The sequence below is a fragment of the Thamnophis elegans genome, chromosome 4, assembly GCF_009769535.1.
Source record: "Thamnophis elegans isolate rThaEle1 chromosome 4, rThaEle1.pri, whole genome shotgun sequence".
Taxonomy (NCBI): Eukaryota; Metazoa; Chordata; class Lepidosauria; order Squamata; family Colubridae; genus Thamnophis; species Thamnophis elegans.
In genome coordinates this window covers 35,667,924-35,690,063 of record NC_045544.1, presented here as the reverse complement: position 1 = coordinate 35,690,063, position 22,140 = coordinate 35,667,924, and the positions used below count along the sequence as shown (strand labels likewise).

The 22,140-nt window shown below is 36.0% G+C and overlaps 1 protein-coding gene across 2 annotated transcripts; it reads left to right on the top strand.

The window, feature by feature from the left end:
* Positions 1–401: 401 nt before the first annotated feature.
* Positions 402–20,725, top strand: GOPC (golgi associated PDZ and coiled-coil motif containing). Of its 2 annotated transcripts, XM_032215401.1 has the most exons (9): positions 402–1,448; positions 8,997–9,161; positions 10,115–10,138; positions 13,295–13,470; positions 14,879–15,044; positions 15,370–15,465; positions 15,798–15,962; positions 17,551–17,728; positions 18,343–20,725. In XM_032215401.1, the coding sequence occupies exons 1-9, from the start codon at positions 1,113–1,115 to the stop codon at positions 18,453–18,455; spliced, it is 1,419 nt and encodes a 472-aa protein (XP_032071292.1). In that variant the 5' UTR covers positions 402–1,112; the 3' UTR covers positions 18,456–20,725. The 2 variants fall into 2 exon arrangements, with proteins under 2 accessions (XP_032071292.1, XP_032071293.1); XM_032215402.1 differs by lacking the exon at positions 10,115–10,138 and having other exon boundaries at positions 406–1,448.
* The last annotated feature ends 1,415 nt before the right edge of the window (positions 20,726–22,140 follow it).

Sequence of the window (22,140 nt, the reverse complement as noted above, 5' to 3'; positions counted from 1 at the left end):
AATTATAAAAAAGAATCCTAGAAGGCAATGACAAACTGATGCCATGTTTCTACTACAAACACTGCAAGGATGTGACCATGTTATCACTAGATATTAAACTCAGCTGGAGGGGATTTTGTAAAATTATCTTGTTTGGGAAATCAGTAGTAGACATTACTAACACTATTTCATCTAGCTTCTATTTATTTTAGCTTAGCTTCTCAACAACACTTCTAATTCATTTCTACTCCTTTTATATTTCAAAAAGTTCGCTCCTTAATTTGCTAATTTTTTTAATGAACAAAATAATCTTCTAACAGATAGTTAGTGAAAGATAGTGAACTTTTCCCACTGCAATTAAAACTGATGTACCATAAGTACACTAGCAGAAAGGAGATGTGATGGTCTTTTGCTATGTGATTGTAGAGATTGATTTGAGTAGTAGTTTCTTAGAGCATAATCAGAAAGCCACATTAAAAATGCCATTCACTGGTTCTTGAATCAGCATAAAATTCAGACTTGATTGTCAGCCTTTCTCTATCACAAGAACGAGTCCAGGTTGGTTTTTGTTTTAAAGACTGTAAAAATCAAAGTTTGAAGACCTCTGTGTTAACTTATACATGCTTGACAAAATAAATAAATTAAAATTAAATGCTTTGTGAGCTTCCCCAAAAGCCACCCGCTGACCCGGCATCCTTCCTAGCCGCTCAGAAGCGCCGTTTGCTTCTCTCACCCCTCTTTTTAAGTCAAAGGCGGAAGGGAACGCCGCCTCCGCTCGACGAATCGGGGCATCGTCCCACTTTGCCTTGGCAAACTCGGCTGTCTTGTGGCAGGCCGAAGAAGTCGATCGCCGATCTTCCCGCACGGCGGGTTTTCTCCAGCCGCCGGTCGGGTGACAGAAGCGCAGACGTTTTCTTAGCGCATGCGCCCGGGAGAGAGCGAGAGCGAGTCGCTTTCTCTAATCGCCGCCGTTCCTTCTCCGCCTGCGTCTCGGGGCAGGCAGGACGTCGCCGCCGCAGCCGCCGCGTCTCGTATCGCCAGCGCTGAGGGCGGGCGCGCGTCCTGCAGCCCTGCCGAAGTTGGGCCGTAGCGTGTCGGGGGCAGGAGCGCAAGGCTACCACCACCCGCGAGCCATGTCCGGCGTGGGGATGGATTCCTGCGGGGGATCGAGCTCCGGGGCCTGCGGAGGGGGAGCGGCAGCCTCCTCGTCCTCCTCTTCCTCCACCTCCTGCTCCCCCGGTGGAAGCGGGGGCAGCGGCGGCGGGCTGTCGATGTTCCGCTGGCTGGAAGTCCTGGAAAAGGAATTCGACAAGGCTTTCGTGGATGTGGACTTGCTGCTGGGCGAGATCGACCCGGATCAGGCGGACATCACTTACGAAGGGCGGCAGAAGATGACCAGCCTGAGCTCCTGCTTCGCCCAGCTCTGCCACAAGGCGCAAACGGTGTCCCAGATCAACCACAAGCTGGAGGTGAATTTGGGGGGGGGGGGGGGGGAGAGAGCGAGGGTTGCCCGGTTCCCAGAGATAGTGGGCCCGCGGGAAGGATAGATTTATTTATTTCGTCAAGCATGTATTGGATAACATATATAAGTATAAACATGATTTTTGATACATGAAATGGATACGAACAAAAAGAAACGTTAGGACAGGGACTAGGCATGCTGGTGCTTATTACAGACCTCTTAGGAATGGGGTGAGGTCAATAGTAGACAGTTTAAGGTTAAAGTTTTGGGGCTTGGGGGAAGAAACCACAGAGTCGGGTAGTGCATTCCAGGCATTGACCACTCGGCTACTGAAGTCGTATTTGTTTGGAGCGGTTTATCTTGAGTTTATATCTATTGTGTGTTCCTGTATTATTGTGGTTGAAGCTGAAGTAGTCATTGATAGGTAGTTGAGACCTCACCCCTCACTTTCCCCTTTGAAATAGGAAATAGATCTTTGTGTTTGTTAAATAGGCGGGGAAGGAATGTAACATTACTCATGTAATCTCTGCTGTTGTGATTTCCCCAGTCCTTGAAACGCATGTTACAGGTTAGTCCTCGACTTACAACAGTTCATTTAGTGACCGATCAGAGTTAACAGCAGAGGCACAGAGAAAAAAGTGACCGGTGACTGTTTTTCGGTTATAACTGTGGCACCCTCTCTAGGGTTGTGTCGTCAAAATTCAGACGGTGGGCAACTTTATGGCAACCATCAGATTTATGATGGTTGCTGTGTCCCAAGATCACGTGATCCACTTTTTGTGACTTCCTGACCAGCAAAGACAATGGGGAAGCCAGGTTCACTTAACGACCGAGTTACTGACTTATCAACTGCAGCAATTCACTTAATAACTGAGGTGAGAAAAATCATAAAATGGGGCAAAAGTCACTTGACAAATGTCTCCTTTAGCAAAAGAAATTTGGGGCTTAGTTGTGATCGTAAGTCGAGGACTACCTGTATTGTCATGGGCTATATACCAATAAAGGAGAATATTTGTAGCTCAGGGTTGAAATGAGTGGTCCTACATGCTCTCTGAGCATTGTTTTCTAGAGTGATTATGTTTGAAGTATATGTTTTGTGTATCTCTTAGTGATTAAGGATCAATTGCTCTCTTTATAGCCTATTCAAGCCTGGGGTAATTGTAAGTGTAAGAAAACAATATCCTGATTTTAAAAAATCTTCTGACCCAGTCTGTGGAGCCTGGGTCATAAACAAATAGTCATACTTTTGAGGGACTTAACTAACCCTTAGGCTTAGTAAGATATTTTAGGAAGTAATACTGTATGATAGTGAGAAAAAAGATAATGCTGACATACTGCCTCTGTGTGTGATCTGTCTGAAGATATCTTTGTGGATAGAGTGGTAAATGTGTTTGTGTTGTGAAATTGACACCACAGTGAGGCCTTTAACTAAGTGATGCAGTAAGCATTTATGCTGTGAAGATCTCAGAGGTCAAATATTCTCTACTTCAGGCTACTGGAGAAAAGTATTGCTAATTTTAAAAAGCTATACTACACAAACATGCTACAGTAGAGCTCTGTATATTTTAAAAACTCAATCATGCCAAGTATAATTGGCTGTAGCAGAAGTTGGGGAAAGGAAAATAGAAATAAAATAGCCATTTGAGGTCCCTAAGCCTAAATATCTTCATTGTTGTGGTAAATATCAATGTAAATGCTAGTTAAATAAACTTGCCAGTTAAGCATCCAGGGACACTTGGCGGCAGGGAAATAACTTAGGTGTCTAGCCAAACTCTCCCAAGGTCAGTAAGTACTATATCACGTTTGCTAAGCAACAACAATATTTATGTAGACAAATTGGTGGTGGAACTATGGCGCCATTTAATAAACTGCATCAATTATAAAAAGCAATAAAGAAAGTGACCTGAAAATCACTAATTTTGTAGACATAAATACTGTACTGAATAGACAGAAACAATATATAAGGTAACACTTTTTGGAATGCTATAATGTAGCAAGGTTTTTAATGCAACAATTAATTTTCTGAACACAGGTAGTCCTTGATTTACAACAGTTTGTTTAGTGACTGTTCGAAGTTACAACAGCACTGAAAAGAGTGACTTTCACAGTTACAACCGTTGCAGCAACCCATGGCCACATGATCTAAATTCAGATGCTGGGCAACTGACTCATATTTATGATGACTGCAGTGTCCCGGGGTCATGTGATCACATTTCGCGATCTGACAAGCAAAGTCAATGGGGAAGCCAGATTAACTTTACAACTGTTTCATTAACTTAACAACTGCAGTGATTTATTTAACAGGTGTGGCAAGAAAGATCATAAAATGGGACAACACTCACTTAATAAATGTCTCACTTAGCAACAGGAATTTTGGGCTCAGTTGTCATAAGAAAAGGATATACCTGTCCTAATGTTAATAAAGTAGAACCTCTGCTCCAGATACATGAAAAATGGTACAAATTGAGGATGAATTATCTTTATCAATTATCTTTCTCTTTTCCCAACTACTTTGCAGAAATACTGTACTGATAAAAACAAACATAATCTTGAACTATTTTAAGTATGCGTGGGTAGGTTAGATATTTCTTGGTTCTTTATTGACTTTCTGCCAAAGTGAAAAGTATCAATCTTAAGTTATTTTTCTAAGTTATAAATAGACATGCATTTGTTATAATTTGTACTTTTATTTCAAACATGTGCTAAGTATAATAATTACTTGAGTAGTTTCATAGAGACTCTATAAGGAAGCTAAACATTTACAGTAATTTCAATATATTGTGGCATATTATATTTTATTATGACTGAAGGCATTGAAGTATTGAGATGGTAAAATACTATTTATTCACTAGAATGTTATAATCTGATAACTCTAAAATCCATATTATAAATATAATTATTGACAAGACAGTAGTTACTGTCAAAAGGCAAAAAAATATAAGAATACAGCGATAATAAGTGGTAACAGGCATTGGTATTAACATGTTGGAGAAAAAGTATCAGCTTCAATATGATCGTTCAGTGATAGTTGAAAAGTTCTAATGTACAATTGCAGAATTTCTTGGTAGTTCAGAAAATTTCACCTGGAAAGAACTATGCCTAAAAGAAATGGTGGGAGATTTTTAGAATTATTTCTTCTGAAACAGCACCTTGGTTTCACCAGATTACTTTACCTAGATACTTCTAGAGGAGAGACAAGATAATTTACAACTAGAAAGACTTAGATAATGCAAGCTAAAATGAAGGTTTAAATATTGGCCCAGAAGTTCCTTCCCATTTCTTGCATTTATTTCAACATTCTCATTCTAATGTTGTTAATGTGGTAGTTCGTTGCAGTGTTTCTTAAAGTGTGGTCTTAGTGTTGATGTAAAAGTCCTCATGACACTCTCAGGGATGAGTGAAAACAAAATTATTTGTCAGCCTATGCTGAAACATAATTAAATATTGAAATCACATCAAACAATTGTGAGGCACAGCATTGAATGCATCAATTCTAATTTTTAAATGTAAATATTGATAAATGTAACCAATTAAAACAAAATCCTTTGGGTCCTTCATAATTATTAAAAGAAGAGGTTATTAATCACAATAATTATCACTATTAAAAAATAAAATAAAATTATATACAGTTAAATGTTAACTAATATGGGGAAATTGTTATAATATACGATATAATTACATAAAGAAAGGAGAATGATAATAAACTATATACATGGAAGATGGAATTTTTGGTATTAAATATTATGGATGTTTAGCTAAAACAGGATATGAGAATTTGATGTTAATAGAGGATTTTACAAACAAGTAAATGAAATGCTAGCATATGGTTATGGATTAAATCTTTGGCATAGTTAAGGATGAAAGATGTTTAAATAACTGTAGTCAACTAAAAGTGGAGGTATAATGATGTCAATATGGTAAACATTTGAGTTAAGATATTTGAATTAATATGAATTAATGGAAGAGATGCACCAAAACATGTTGTAACCAGCTGATATACTTTTTTATAATATATACCTGTGTTTTTTTTCTTTTGTTTTTTCTTTTTTTTCCCTTGCCTTGTTTTTTGTTTTCTATCTTTTTTGTGTTTTGATTTTTTCTTTTCCCACTGGTGTGGGCATGTGTTGTTTATGTAACAAAATAAAAAAAAATTAATAATAATAATAAAAAAAAGAAGAGGTTCTGAGAGGGAAAAAAAGTTTAAGAAATAGCAGTTTAAGTTTTAATGTATTATGTGAACTTAGCTATGTGGTTCCACAACAGTCAGTGTTGTTAAGCAGACCTGACTTACCGTAATGAATTCAGCCATCATATTAGAAAATAATTCCTCAACATTTACCTGATTTTGTTTCCTTGTATTTTAACCGTTGTTGAAACTTAATAAAGTATTATTTTTTAAAAAAATGATTAAAATATGTTTCCAATTCCAAGAAAATTAGAAAAAATGTATACCTGATAGACATGAAAAATTGTGATAATTTAATTGTTCACAAACAAGTGAATTTGAAATATTACTACAGGTAGTCCTTGTCTTATGACCACAATGGAGCCCAAAATTTCTGTTGTTAAGGGAGTCATTTATTAAATGAGTTTTGCCCCATTTTATGACCTTTCTTGCCACAATTGTTAAGTGAATCATTGCAGTTGATAAGTTAACTAACCCAGTTGTTAAGTGAATCTGCCTCCCCATTGACTTTGCTTGTCAGAAGATCACAAAAGGTGATCTCATGTGCCTTGGGACACAGTCATAAATAAAGTCATAAAGTCATCAATGGTCATAAATATGAATCATTTGCTAAGTATCTGAGTTTTGATCACATGATTATGTGGATCTGCAAAGTAATGTGAAAAACGGTAAAGTCACTGTTTTCAGTGCCATTGTAGCTTTGAACTGTCACTAAATGAACTATTGTAAATCGAGGATTATCTGTATTTCCAGGATTTTCCTGTAGGAAAATAAGGCCATGGTTGACTGTACCTTTGTTTTTTTATCAGGATAGTTTGTTTCCCTATACTGGTAAAATATATGCTAGTATATGCTATGACATGATGGGTAAATAAAATACATTTATATATTTTAACTAAATAATGACATATTTTTCGGAGTATAAGATGCATTCCCCCCCCTCAAAAGAGCATGGAAATGTTGATGGATCTTATACACCAAATACAGCCATTTTTGGCCTCCCAAAGCCCCACTCCGGCATCCCATTTTTGTGAAAAATGGGCAAAAAATGGACTGTTTTTCACCAAAACAGGGGTGTTTTTTCCTTCCCCCACCTTCCAGAAACACCCTGCCAGCTTCAGCAGGGCTGGGGTAAGGGAAAAAGCCCCATTTTGGGGAAAAACAGGGGCATTTGCCTTCCCTCAGCCCTGCTGAAGCCTGCTTCTGAGGGCCGGAGAGGACAAAAACTTTTTTTCTTACCTTTTTGAAATCTTGGTGTGTCTTACACACAGGTGCATCTTATAGTCTGAAAAATACGGTATATGTTATATCTTATGAAATCTTTGAAAAATTTCTGCCTCACTATCTGTTTTTATTCATACTAGTTCTTGTAGTGTCCGTATGTTAAATACAATCCCTAAATTGTTGACTCTGAAGTAATGGGGCTACAGTTCCTAGAATTTCTAGGCATTTAGACTAATCTGTGACCTTTTCACAGTTGAAAAATATTCAAGCTGAAAAATGTTCAAGCATTTGACTCCTTACATTTTATAGCATTTTCATCATTTTGGATCTGCAACATCCCAGCTTTGAAATCCCTGAAGAGTTGTAGTATTAGAGCAAAAGATAGAAAAGGGAGCTGCTACTTCAAGTATAATCTCTTTGGATCTACAGCATGTTGTTGTTCGGGCATTTTTATTATTGTCTACAAGAATTTTGATATTGACTTTACATTGTGGCCTAGGAGATTTCAGCAGTGTATTACTATTGATGAGAACTAAGTGTTTATAGTGAATACCAGCCTCCTAAATTTTATTTTTAAAAAATGGTTCATGAGTTAAGTTTTCCTGATTTTCTTTCATTGCTTAAGCACTTCCAAAAGCACTAACCAGCACTTCTTTGACATGCCATATGGATCTTTGTAATATAGGACAGGATAAAATGAAATACAGCTTTAAAATGTATACTTACCTTTTCCTTCTATTTCTACAATAAAGATATGCATGTCTTTATAGTGATGGACAACATTTTGTTCACAGAAAATCAGCCCTGTTAAAGAATTGAAAGGAAAAAAAAACCTCACTATTTTGATATCTTTATAGACAAATACAAATTTATGCAATATATTTCCCCAAATTCGAAACTATAACATAATTCATTCCGAGGCAGATCTGTTTTTTACATCCTTACAACCACGAGAGCAATCAACATTTAAAAAATGATAATAGATTTTAACATGATGCTATTGTTTAGATTATGATAGGATTTAGCCTATTTGTGGATGATTACCCTAAATATTTTGTTCAACATTTCCTGTGAACCTGAAATTAGTTTTCCTGTTTTTCCATTTCAGTAGTTACTGGAAAATCAAATCTTAAAAAAATCTTAAAAAAAAAATCCAGGGTAAATGAGTAGAACACTGGAATCTGAAATGCCAATAAAAATAAGTTGTGTGAAAACACAAGCTTGCATTAATTGTAATTATACAATAATATCAGACATATTTGAAAAACAATAAATTAATATTATCTACTACTTACATTGAAATATAGCCCCCTAGAGTTGCCCCAAACTGCAAGATGGGCAGGGTATAAATAAAATAAATATTTTGAAAGATGCTTAAGCTGTGAACTTGATCGTGTACTTCAGGTTAAACTTCAGGTTCAAACCCTGAAATTTATTAGATGCTTATAAAGATAATACACAGGTCTTAGCCAAGGACTTGGACCCTGTACATTTTAAATAGAAAATAACTAATTTGAATTCCAAATGTGTTGCTGAAGCACCCTATTGGCTTGTGAGGCTTCAGTAAAACTAACCATTCACAGCCTTAGAATTTTATGTTCTAACTGTTAGAATGTTTCTAAATTTACTTGGAATTTAAACAGGCACTGTTCTACACATAGTTTTGATCAGTCAGTCCAAGGACTCCTATTGTATCTCTTAGTATGTCTGATTTTTATCCAAAAATCTTTAGGGTATATTTAGTGTATACTCAGAAAACTAACCATAAATAGTTGTCTTGTGACAGTTGATAAAGCTCGGCATAAAGATTAATTGTTGCTGAAACTTAATCAAGTATTTTTTTAAAAAAAATGATTAAAAATATGTTTCCAATTCCAAGAAAATTAGAAAAAATGTATACCTGATAGACATGAAAAATTGTGATAATTTAATTGTTCACAAACAAGTGAATTTGAAATATTACTACAGGTAGTCCTCGTCTTATGACCACAATGGAGCCCAAAATTTCTGTTCTTAAGGGAGTCGTTTGTTAAGGGAGTTTTCCCCATTTTATGACCTTTCTTGTATTGCTTTAAGGATTACATTTCTTTTGAGTATTGTAGATATTCAGTGATGTTAATTATTTAATAACATTATGTGTTCCAGGCTCAACTAGTAGATCTGAAATCAGAACTGACAGAAACTCGGGCTGAAAAGGCAGTATTAGAAAGAGAAGTGCATGACCAACTATTGCAACTCCATGCCATTCAACTTCAGCTTCATGCAAAGACTGGTCTGAACGTTGATTCCGGGGCAATAAAGGCAAAATTGGTGAGTGCTTTTGTTAAAGAAAAAAGTATTCTTATAGTTTAAAAACATCAAAATATTTTGCGTGCCTGTTACAGATTTTAGTTTTTACCTTGCCCATTCTAAGAAGTTCAAGGGGAAATGTATATGTTGTTTGTCTGCTTTAGGTTACCGAGGCCATTTTTATATATTTATCTATTTTCTTTAACAACATAAGTTTACCACAGCGCAAATTAAACATGTAAAATGGAAACCTTTAAATTAATGTGATAATGTCAGAATGTTATAATAGCAAGGCAAAAAGGCAACAATGTGAGATGAGAGGAATTTTTGACGTTTTCTCACGGCAACCTATCTTCCCTTATATACCTTTCTATTCCTTAACTCAATAACAGTGTCAGTGATAAAAATTCCCTCCCAGTTTGCTTCTAACCGCTTATCCTCAAAGCATAATATGCTTGGTTCATTTTCTTAAAGGTTCTTGAATCAATAGTGCACTTCTTGAGAGAACCCTAAAAAAGAGGGGAAATAGTTCTGCATTTCTTGTTTGTGCTGCAGTTTTTGTATGGAGAGAGATGGATGTGCCATTTTTAATTTTAATGGATTTTTTTAACCTTTATGCTGCAGTTAATAATATAAGAAATATAAACTTAGAAAAAGAATATATTCTATGTAAAGATTGCATGGGGTTGCTCTATTGTTGAAAATACTTCATTGAGGATGATTCTTATTACTTTTATTTTGATGAATTGAGACTGTATTCTGGAAATGAGAGATATAGATAGTAATTGTTTGGATAACAGGATTGATACCACCACATTAAATGAAATAAATAGTGTGTTGAGTTTCACTGTGTCAGTTTTTCACCAGACTTTATAGTTAGATTGCAAGCTTAGAGTTATTGTAGTTTGATCTAACTTAGTTTGATACTTTGGCCAATATTTCTAATTATGATACTTTTTTTCTCTCATCTTAAGTCTGCCTGTTCTTTGGAGGATATGGTAAGTTCATTTGATGCCTTCATCCATATTTAAACTCAAAGGAGTTTTGTACTTATTTTGGCCCTGACAGTTAATCTCAAATATATTTTTGGCTTTTCTGTAACTTCCTAGCCAACTACTTGTAGGTTCAATTGTTAGATTGGATGTTTCTTCTATCCAATATGCATGATTATATTGCTGATATTAATTGCTATGACTAACTAATTTTTTTTGAAGGGATTATTGAAGTTAAGTTGAAATTTATTAAACAGGCGATTGGTTTGGAATTTAGCTTACCTATAATAGCAACATAATGCACTTAAACTCTGAACAAAAGTTTCTGTGACTTAGTGTGGTAGACAGTCATTCAAAAACACGTGCAAAACAAAGTGTTTCTTAAAAGAATAATTATCTGGTGTATTTAATGTTTTGCGGTCTCAATAATATATAGATGAAGTGATTTTTCTCTCTCTTTTGTTATTGGTTGATGGTATTCTAGGTAATTTGTCTTCATAAAACATTAGCTTCATGACTTAACCTAATTGCCTAATTACACAGTTGGATGTATGGATATATGTATGGATATGTTGTTGATTATCAGAATCTCCAAAATAGCTCATGGAAAAATTCAAATTGAGACATTTTTGAATATTCTAGGATAGGGGAATAGGGACGTGGTGGCTTAGTGGCTAAGACGCTGAGCTTGTTGATCAGAAAGGTTGGCAGTTCGGCAGTTTGAATACCTAGTGTCGTGTAATGGAGTGAGCTCCCATTACTTGTCCCAGCCTCTGCCAACCTAGCAGTTCGAAAGCATATAAAAATGCAAGTAGAAAAATAGGCACCACCTTTGATGGGAAGATAACAATGTTCCTTGTGCCTTCGGCATTAAGTCATGCCGGCCACATGACCACGGAGATGTCTTTGGACAGTGCTGAGTCTTTGGCTTTGAAACGGAGATGAGCACCACCCCCTAGAGTCGGGAACGACTAGCCCATATGTGCAAGGGGAACCTTTATCTTTACCTTAGGACAGGGGTGTCAAACCCGCAGCCTGTGGGACGGATGGAGCACACGCTGTTCACACTCAGTTTAGTGAAGGGGAAAAAGTCGTGATGCATCACATGACAATGTGAGTTTGACCACCCCTGTTCTAGAAGGTATTTTTATATACTTGTTTTTTGAGATTTTTGTCTTTGTTGTCTGTGGCTTTTCCTCTCTTCTTGGCAATTTCCACATTTGTCCTGATACCCAGTTTGCTATTGTTTTTTCTTGGTCTTTGGCAGTTTTATTTCACATTCATCATTAACAGCTTTAATTTTCTTCCATTGTTCCACTGGTTCATTGTCAATGAAATTCAGGAATTCAAAATGATTCCTGATGGAAATGGTAATCATATTGTAGAAACTGGTTGGCTTTGTGCTTCACTTTAACCTTACTTGGAACTTATATATGATCTGCCCCTTACTATATTTTTTGCTGTTTGAACTAAGAACTTCCATCTCCTTGTTACTAGTCAGTTTGATTTGTATGTGCTCCATCTGGTGATGTCTATGTAGACAAATACTGTTTTGGTTGTTTGAAGACTATGTTAGCAATAAAAAAAATTCATTGGTTGGGTTGGCAGAAACAGTTAAGTCATTATCTTGCTTCATTTCTATTTCTTAGGCCACATAATACAATTATGATTTCCTCCTAGCTATTTCCAACTATATGCTATTCCAGTCTCCATCATAGGCAACTCACCTTTTGGCATGTGCTATCAATTCTAGATTGGACTTGTCTGTAACATTCATTAATCTCTCATTTTGCATCAGTGACTGTAGCAGTAACTTGGATAATTGTCATATTAAAAGGTTATCTGAAATCTACCATATTTTTGGGAGTATGAGACACACCTTTTCCCCCACCCCCTAAAAGTGTGTGGAAATGTTGGTGCGTCTTATACACCAAATACAGCCATTTTTGGCCTCCTGAAGCCCCCCCACCCAATCCCGTTTTTTTGTAAAAACTGAGGCTTTTTTGCTTTCCTTCAGCCCCCAGCAGCACTCTGCAGGCTTCAGCAGGGCTGGAGCAAGGCAAAAACTTTTTTTTCTTACTTGCCTCTTAGAAATCTTGGTGCGTTTTATATACTGGTGCGTCTTATAGTCTGAAAAAATATGATAATTAATACTATTTGATCATTGACAGCATTCTTACCTGAGTATTCTCTTTTCCATATCCATCTCGATTATGAAAGCAATGCTGTTCCTTCTTTGTTTTTTATGTCCTTTGTTTTCTAAGTTTTTTTATATCGTAAGTCAGTTGTATGATCTTCTGACTGAAGTGTCTAATTCCAATCCATTTTAATTCACTGATACCAAAGATGTCAATGTGTAGATCATTCACTGTGTTGTGCTTCCCCATGTTTATGCTTATGTTCCGTCTTCTCAGTGTAATTTTGTCTTTGCAGCTTTAGATTTTCTTTTCCTGCATGGCAGCATCAGCAACTAGATGTCTGGCATCATCTGGTGCTATATTATCAGTCATTTTATATTGCCTAACTTGTGGTTTTCTTGGTAAAAGAGTGGTTAGCATAGCTTTCTCCTATGCAGTGTAAAATTACATCTGTGACATTGTCACTAATGTGATCATCTAACTCCCGTGTCTTCTTGTATCTCTGCAGCCAAATGTAGGCACCCCATTTCCTTTAGATGGGTAGCTAGAATGACCTTCAGGCTTTAGGGGGTCTACATACACTTTTGGTGTATGCTGCTAATGGCTTCACTTATCCCTCTCAGAAACAACCTCTCTCCCCCAAAGTGAGACAGCATAGTAGGATTTAAGGGGCACATGTTTATAATTCATAGCTATTTATTTTTAAACAAAAAGCTTTTCAGATTTTCTGCCAAATTGCTTTCTGTTCTACAGAGAAATTGGCAGCTAGATTATCGAACATTTTGTGGAGGTTTGCATATTTTTATTTTAGATGAAGAACTGTTTTACTATGTTACTAGAGTGGTTTTTTTTAGGAAAGAGCTTTTACTGTCGAAAGTGCAGTATTCAGTTATGCAGCTTTGTGTCATAGGTAATTTTCTGTAAAAACAACAACCCACTGATGTGTTAGTACTGTTCATATATATAGAGTGAGCCTGTTAATTTTGTGATGGAAGTTATTAAGAACTTGTTTAATTTTTTCCAGGAGAGAGAACTTGAAGCCAGCAAGAAAGAAAAGGTGAAAGAAGCCCAACTTGAAGCTGAAGTGAAATTGCTACGGAAGGAAAATGAGGCTCTACGTCGACACATAGCTGTGCTTCAGGCTGAAGTATATGGAGCCAGACTCGCAGCTAAATATTTAGATAAAGAACTAGCTGGAAGGTACGTTTGACAACAACAGCACTTACCATATAGCTATTTATGAGAATGCACCTGGAATTTGCTGTAAAAATTCCAGCTATTATAATTAAGGACTTATTTAAAAGTACCTGTGGTGGGGAGAATATGTAGTTGTCTCGAAAAGAGGTGAGACCACGGACATACTATTTTAGCTGTGGACTAGTCCAATAGCCTTTTTCATTCTTTTCAACTCAGCAAAACGGAAATAAATTACATGAGGAGGACAGGATCCGCTATCTAGCTAGTCAGCTGCCTTTTAGCACCAAACAAAAGTCCAAATTTGATTTGGGGGAGAAAATGGCAAAAGAAAGAACAAGTTTGAAAATGGGCTGAATCGGGCTGAAATCTGTGGGAAAAAACTTTCAAAAAATAATAATAATCCCCTGGGGGATTATTATTGCAGTTGGACAATTGCACAAAATATTGCCAACTCCTTTATTCTAAACCCTGCTCTCTCCTTCCTGCCGTTGATATGATTCTCACTAAAACTATTGTTAATGCACTGGGCATGTACTATTACATATCGTGGACATGTGTGAAAGCAAAAAAATATTGGACAAAAATACATACCTGGTTAGAAAAAATTTAAAGCAGCATATAGATTATAAGCCATAAATATTTTAGTTAGTTATAGTACCAGAAAAGTATGATAAGGGGAATTTGCATTTAATATTACATGTTTCATCAGCAGCAAGAATTGTATTTGCACAGTACTGGAAAAATGAGGAAACACCAAGAGAAGAAGATGTCATTAAAAAAATATTAGATTGTGCAGAAATGGACAGATTGACATTAAAGATAAAAAAAAAAAGATACAGAGTATTTTCAAACATGGGACTTCTTTTATAAATGGTTGGATAATAGAGGTAGAAATGGACAGGGGTGGGCTTCAAAAATTTCAGCAGTGGGTTCTCTGCCCGGTTGCATGTTGGGCGTGGCCATGGTGGGTGTGGCCATGCCAGTCTTCTGCACCATGGGGGGGGGGCGTTTTCACCTTCCCCAGGCTCCAGATGCTTTTCTCATACCTCTGGGAGGGTGAAAACGACCTCCCCCCGGACTCCGGAAGCCCTCTGGAGGCTGGAAATTGGTCCCTTTCTGGCTTTCTGGAACTTCTGGGAGGCCTGTTTTTCCCCCTCCCCGAGCCTCCCAAAGCCTCTGCGCAGGCCCTGCACTTACCTCGCATCCAAAACGTGCGGTGTGGAGACACCTGGGAGGGGTGTGGTGGGAGGGCCAGTTACAACCCCTGGTATGCCCAAATATGGGAGGAAGTTCACTGCTTCCATTCTCTGTCCATTGGCTCGTCATAAGAGACCATCCAGACAGAAACCCGATATTTTTACTGTTGCCTTTGTTACATTTGTGTTATATATATATCACATTTTATTTTCAGGGTTCAACAAATTCAGTTGTTGGGTAGAGATATGAAAGGACCTGCCCATGACAAACTTTGGAATCAGCTAGAAGCTGAAATCCATCTGCACCGGCACAAAACTGTAATCAGGGCATGCCGAGGTCGAAACGATCTGAAACGACCCATGCAAGCACCCCCAGGGCATGTAAGTTGATTTTAGGTTTTGTTTACGTATATTTGGCTTTTGATGATTCATATTGTGTATATCCATATATTTGATCCCATAAATTTTATAAAACATAAAACAACAGCTACCTGTGAGAATCTTAGTAGGCCCCTCACTTTCATATTCTTAAGCTAAAACTTAATTAGAATAGTACTTGCTAATTTTTTAGAAATTATGACTCTGAACATACAGTATCTAAGTAAAGCTAGACTAAACAAAAAGATAATGAATTGTTATTTGCTATTTTATAATTATTCCAAAAGCCTACATACACTTTTTCATATTGTTTTAATTTCTAAATTAGAATCCAGATTCCTTAAAGAAGAGCCAAGGTGTTGGTCCAATCAGAAAAGTTCTCTTGGTTAAAGAAGATCATGAAGGCCTAGGCATTTCAATTACAGTAATATTTAAATTTATTTTCTTTTTTTCTAGTCTCATAAATGATGTTTTTTAAAAAAATATCGCTTTGCATGTCTTTCATGTTATACTAGCCAATGTTATTTATCTAATGTTCCATATTAATATTCTAATCAAAACTGCAAAATTTGTAATTCACTATAAAAATATAAAGCTTTCCTAATTGTGTTATGCATTAAATAATGAGTAGCAATTATGCTAGTGCGTTTTGCTGACTACATAGCAGTATAAATTCTACATTAAAAAAAAAACTTAATGTGAAGAATTCTGATTTATATGAAGAAATTTTTGACGTATTAAATATTGGCATGATAGGGAGGAAAGGAGCATGGTGTTCCCATTTTGGTCTCTGAAATTCATCCGGGTCAGCCTGCTGATCGCTGTGGAGGTCTGCACGTTGGAGATGCCATTCTGGCAGTTAATGGAGTTAATCTGAGAGACGCCAAACACAAAGAGGCTGTAACTATTCTTTCGCAACAGGTAATTTTGTATATGTTAATACAAAATTCATATACTATACCTATATTTTTCCTATTCTTTTGGAATAAGTATAGCAGAAGATTTATTTACAGTTTCAATATATGAGGTGTGTTTTATTTACCATGTTTTCTAGTTATGGAAAATGATAATTGTCTATTATTAAATACATCTGTGAAACCAGAATTTCCAAGAACTCTTTGAGTTACTGTAAACCAGGATGTAGATGTATGGTTCTCCAATTGCAAAAATATGTTAAATAAAGATAGTACTATGTGGCATTGCTTTTTAAATCTGGTCTATCTTGTAGAGCTGACATCACTCTTTCAAGTCTGAATGTGTTTCCTCCTCCCTCCCTTTATCTTCATGTGAATTAAGGAGGGACTTGACAGGAAATGTTTTCTCAGGTTACTTTCTTGGCTCAGGCTCATGCCCCTTTTATATTACTGTTGCCTTGGTAACAGTTCTTCCTCCTATCCTTCAAGGACATTCTCCCTCCCTGCCATAGAAGGAATTTACAGTTTATTAATCTATTTCTGAAGGGATAAATCAAGTAAACAGGATTGAGGTTTGTATATTATTGTACTTGTTTTTTCATAATCATCCAAATTCTTTGAAATTCTGGTTTCATGAACAAATTATTTTGAATAATTTGGTCTTAGTAGGGAGGAGGGAATGAGACAAGCATGGAAAAGAAATGTTTTAAATATTGCCCCCTATTATGGAAATATGCTGTCATCGGAGACGTGCCTTGCCTCTTCACTTCTGGCATGCAAGAAAATTTGGAAAACTTTCACAACAAGCATTTGATAATATGTTTTTTGGAGTTGTAAGATTTAACTGATACAGTAAGATTTAACTGAATCCTTTTTATATTGTTTATACAGTGCCCAGAAACTTGGGATTGAGCCGCATAAAAATTAAATAAATAAATTTCATGCGTACTGCTCACATCCCCAAAAATATTCCCATAGATCAGAAGTAAAGCTGAGCAACAATCCATGCATTTCTGGCTTTTAATTCAGAAAAACCAAAAAAGGCTACTTGATGGGTCTGTCAGTGAATATTGTGAATAGGTATTTATTTCAAGACGTCTCGTTTTGCAACTTAATCTTTCTTAGTCTTTTTTTTTCTTTGCTATTTTATCACATACTTTCTGTGGTTCTAACCATCCATTGCTTGATGTTTAAATTAAGATGGGAAAACCAGTGCATGAGCAGATGACAGATGAGGTGCACATTTAATTTTACTTTTTTTTTTTTTTGCTTATAGCTTGCTCATCACGGTGGACATGAACATCTAAAATTCAGTTATTTTTGTTCTTTTAGAGCACAGGTGTCCAACTTGCGGCATCACATTGTCATTAGGTGCCGTTTCACGACGTTATTTCCCTTAGTGGAGCTGGGGTGGATGTGGCCTGTGCCTGACGCATTTGGCCTGCAGGCTGCCAGTTTGACACCCCTGTTTTAGAGGCTCATGTATAAATTGATTGCAGTGTATTTTATACTGACAGCTCAGGATTTCTTCCGTTGCTTTATATATCAAACTATCTGTTTTTCAGCAACAAGATGATTTTTATTTTGTATTCTAGAGAGGAGAAATCGAATTTGAAGTTGTATACGTTGCTCCTGAAGTAGACTCAGACGATGAAAACGTAGAATACGAGGATGAAAGTGGACACCGCTATCGTTTGTATCTTGATGAATTGGAAGAAGGTAGCAATTGTGCTTCCGGTAGAAAAGATGGAAGTGGAGATAAATCGTTACAAGGTAAAGTTTCTTAAAGAAACACAGATAAAGGTCAACCAGATCAGACTGAAATTATTCTGGTTTTCATATATCTGTTTTGATAAACGTTAATTAAAATAAACCCTGCATGTTACTAAATTTATTTTCCAATTATACTTAGGATTCTGTCTTTAGAAAGGTTTTGCCACCTCAATAACACAACACGATTGATAAATAGCAGAAAGAAGAGTTGATCAAAAAGGCATTAATCATTTCTGTTGTTTTTTTAATATATATATATATATATATATATATATATATATATATATATGGAGTGTATGTATCCCTTTACCCAGAACTCTTAAAAGTATATATTCTTAAAGCAGCAGTGAAACAAGCTTTCTTTCTTTTCCAGGAAACAAAGGTGATGGTCTTTTTAAATTGTAGTGCATTGTCATTTCTCTTGGGTGCTGTAACATCAAAGTGCCCTTATATGTCTTCCATAGAACCTCAGAATTAAAGTATATGTGTATCTCTTTCTTTTTTCTCTTGGGATTTATGCTATCTTTGACAGTTGGTGCTTGGACCAAATATTGGCAACATTAATCATTGTCAAAAAAAGTTGCTCATTTCATTCATTATTTTTTTTCTTACAGTATTTGATAAGAAAGCAAGTATTGATGGCCATGAAAATGGAGACCTGGGGAATACAATTGAAACTGAAGAGACTGTATCTAAACTAGCCCAGTCTTCTGAGAGCTTAGCCTAACCCCTCTGAATGGGACTAGTATCTCCTTTAAGATGGGTTTTCATGGGCTGTTCTATATGATAAATGCCACAGAAAATTACAATGAAGGACTGTTCATAAGGTAAAGAGACACTGTGTTACCATTGTCTGTAAACAAATCTGTTCTGGTTGGTTACCTCAGGGCTTCATTATGAACAAGTCTAAATGTGCAAAATGTCCCATTTTTCAAAAAAGTTGCCCATGAATTTTAGCACCAAAGTATTATTTTCCCTCCAAGACTTCTCTTGAGTTCATTTTGGATTGTACCTATGAATGCAAGTATAGAAAGATGCAGAGGAGCTGTAATGCTTGATTCCTCTCACATATACCAAAAACAAATAAAATGGTATCCATTTGCTAATAAAATAGGCTGCAGCTAACAAATAAGAATGGCTAACGATTTAAAAATACACCTTGCAGGAAGGTAAAAAGTAAAAAAAACAAACAAACCCAAAAACCAACCAAACAAACTACATAATATTCAAAATAAATATATATATTGCTTTAAAATGCACATGTAAGATTTTAAATGATTAATTATTTATTTTGAAGTAATCTTACTTAGCTCTGAATATGTAGTTTTCTCCTTTCAAATATTCTTGCCTGTCAATGCTGGATTTGAATATATTCCTAAAGCATCAAGCAGAATATTATGGTAATTAAAAACAAACAAACAAACAAACAGTAAATGTGAAATGAACTTACTTTACTTAAATCTGCCCTTAAAAATTGTACAAGTGTCCATTTTCTCCGAGCTGAGTAAGGTTGGATTCATATAGTTGTTCATCTTACTGCTCAATAACTTTATATCACTGCACATTCATATAGGAACTAGCTTGTCTGAGGGAATTCAGTGTTCCATAGATTAGTAATTCTAGTTTATTTCTAAAGTTGTAAAATGTAGCTCACTTAAATTAGCTCTGGGCTGTTCCAAGGTCCCACTTTCACCTTTGTCCTGATCATATTGTAGATGACTACAAACTGATCATTCAGTTTCTATTCACAATCTATCTGATTGTATTCTTAGTGATAATTGTGGAGGGGAGATTTTAATAACGGCATGAGGAAAGGATATTTAAATTTGCTACTAAAATTCTCTGCAAAGGCAGAAGGTTCACACGAGATGATTTATTGGGCACCTAAGAGGCAATTTATTGGGCACATAGTAAGCAGCACTGCCTCATTGTAAGTTAACAGTTAATGGCTGGTCATCAGTTTATGTGGGGTAGTTGGCCATGTAATCATTGGCCAAGTCATCTCCAATATAAACTTTTGGCAAGCACCAATCATACATTGCAGGCAAGATTATAGTAGCAGTCTTGTCAGAAGCTAACGGTCCATTCCGTGAGTAGAACCATTCTAGGTGAAGTTCTCTACTTACGATGATGATGATGGGTGATTAATAATCACTACTCAGATTACTAATCAGTAGTCACAAGGTTATCAGTGACTCGTGTCATGCTACGTGAGGACGTTTACATGAGTCATCTCTGAAAAGGGAGAGTCAAGCATATTCTGTATCTTAGGAGGACTGTGCAGGACTAGCAGAAAAATGATTAAAGCCCTGATACTTCACAGAACTATATTTTTGGTATTATTTTTTAAAAACTCTAATGTTCCAAAACCTGAAAATGCTCAAGGCACTTTTAGAGTATGTTGGTATTAATGGGGTTGTCTTGACTAAATTCTTGTACTGCTGTGTATGTGTGCGTGTGTGTTTTAGGTACATGTGTGTATACATACCTACACACCCACATACCCACATATAAATGTATACATATGTGACTTATTAAAACTGCACTCTCTCTGTATGCAAATGGTTAAAAACCATGTAGCTTTTTTAAATTATAGGATAAAGCATGAAATGCCTGCTTTCCATTCACTTTCCTGCAGGCAATTGAAATGTAATATTTAAAAATGTATTTTGAGAGTGGAAATAATGTAACATGAAACTTTGTAAGTGTTTTTTTTCTATTGACTGTACATAAATGGAGAACGTATAAAAAGGCCTTTAATGTAATGTCAGTTAACCTTATGTTCAATGTTTAAAATGTTGTGTTATGAAACACAGTTAAATATGTCTCTTCTAGGTGCACTATATACATGTTTATAGAGAACTTTAAAATGTAAATACTGTATGCAAATATTTTGCCATTTATAATGTTGCTCATAAAATAACTTTTGTGCATCATTTCACTCACTTGCTCATGGAATTGTATTTAATTTGCAGTAAATTTTAATTGCTGCCCTAATGAATGTCTCACTGTTAAAATTATCTTAACCAGAATACTTATTTCCTAGGCAAGCAAGCATTTTCAGTTAGGCAATGAGACTATAAAATGTATAGAATGTCAATGGAGATTCTCAATTATCCAGGTCATGTGTCCCAAAGGTGCTTTTTTCCAATTGCCTCAAGTCCGGTTACCTCTTGAAAAAAGGGATATGAAGTTGCATATGAAAAAATGTATTGTTTCATCTTACAGCTAGTCCTCAACTTACAACTGTATTTGAGCCTGCAATTATGGTTGTAAATTGGACTAGTAGTTAGGCAGATCACCCTATGACTATGCCTGATTTTACAACCATTTTTGCCATGGTCATTAAGCAAATCCCATTTCACTAATGAGCACATTTTGCTGGAAACAGGAGTAAATGCTACAAACTGGTAAAAAATTGCAGTCACATGACCACAGGATTCTGCAAATGGCTCTAAATGTGAGCCGGTTGCTAAGTGCCCAAAATGTGATCACATGACGATGTGTGAACATGTGTTTGTGGCTGTCGGAATGTAGAAACTTCATATTACATAGTTAATTTCTTCATTAAAATGCTAGTATAATAAATTTGCATGCTCATCTTTAAATCAGCAGGAAATTGACTAGGTAGAAATACAATTACCAAACATATGTTTCTATTATGTTGTAATTTGCCCCCCCTTCCTGCAGCAATGTGAAAAATCAAACTGTTTTATGGATTCTCTTCCAAATAGTTACATTTTTTTTAAAGTAGCATGAAGACATACATCACTACGGATCAATTAGGAAAAAAAGTTTTAGTTCTTCCCTCGAATAATCCTACCTTCCATAAATGTGATGTTTTAACCATTCTTCATGTTTTGGTAAAGGTAATAGGGGTTTGATCGGAGTGTTGGCACCCCATTATCTAATTTTCTAAAAAAATTAGTTTGTTAGATAATTAACAAATGTTACTAAACAATTAGTACCTGTCTGTATAAAGAGCCAGTGTGGTATAGTGGCCAAATTGTTGGACTAGGAGCAGGGAGATCTGATTAGTCCACCCTCAGCCATGGAAGCTCACTGCACAACTTTGGACTAGTTGCTATTTCTCATCCCAGCTGGTTGGGACAAACAAAAGGAAGAACTATGTACATTGCTTTGTGTTCCTGTACAAAATATGCCATCGTCATTTACATCAAGTAGATATTCATGATTTTGTATCAACCTTGAGCTAGACTTCTTCAGTCATCTTTTCAGCAACATAGTGGAATGTACATCCTATTTTGACTCCTGCATTGTTATGTTCACTCACTTTGTATCCTGCCTTGATTATTTTTTACGAACAACTCAAGGTGGTGAACATTACTACTTTATTTCCCTGAAAATAAGATCCCCCCCGAATAATAAGCCCAATCGGGCTTTTGAGTATA

Excerpts from the sequence above, each read along its gene's own strand:
- GOPC (XM_032215401.1), top strand. The coding sequence starts at position 1,113 with ATGTCCGGCGTGGGGATGGATTCCTGCGGGGGATCGAGCTCCGGGGCC. Across the intron at positions 9,162-10,114 it reads GGGCAATAAAGGCAAAATTG|TCTGCCTGTTCTTTGGAGGA; the intron begins GTGAGTGCTTTT and ends TCTCATCTTAAG. Across the intron at positions 15,466-15,797 it reads GCCTAGGCATTTCAATTACA|GGAGGAAAGGAGCATGGTGT; the intron begins GTAATATTTAAA and ends TTGGCATGATAG.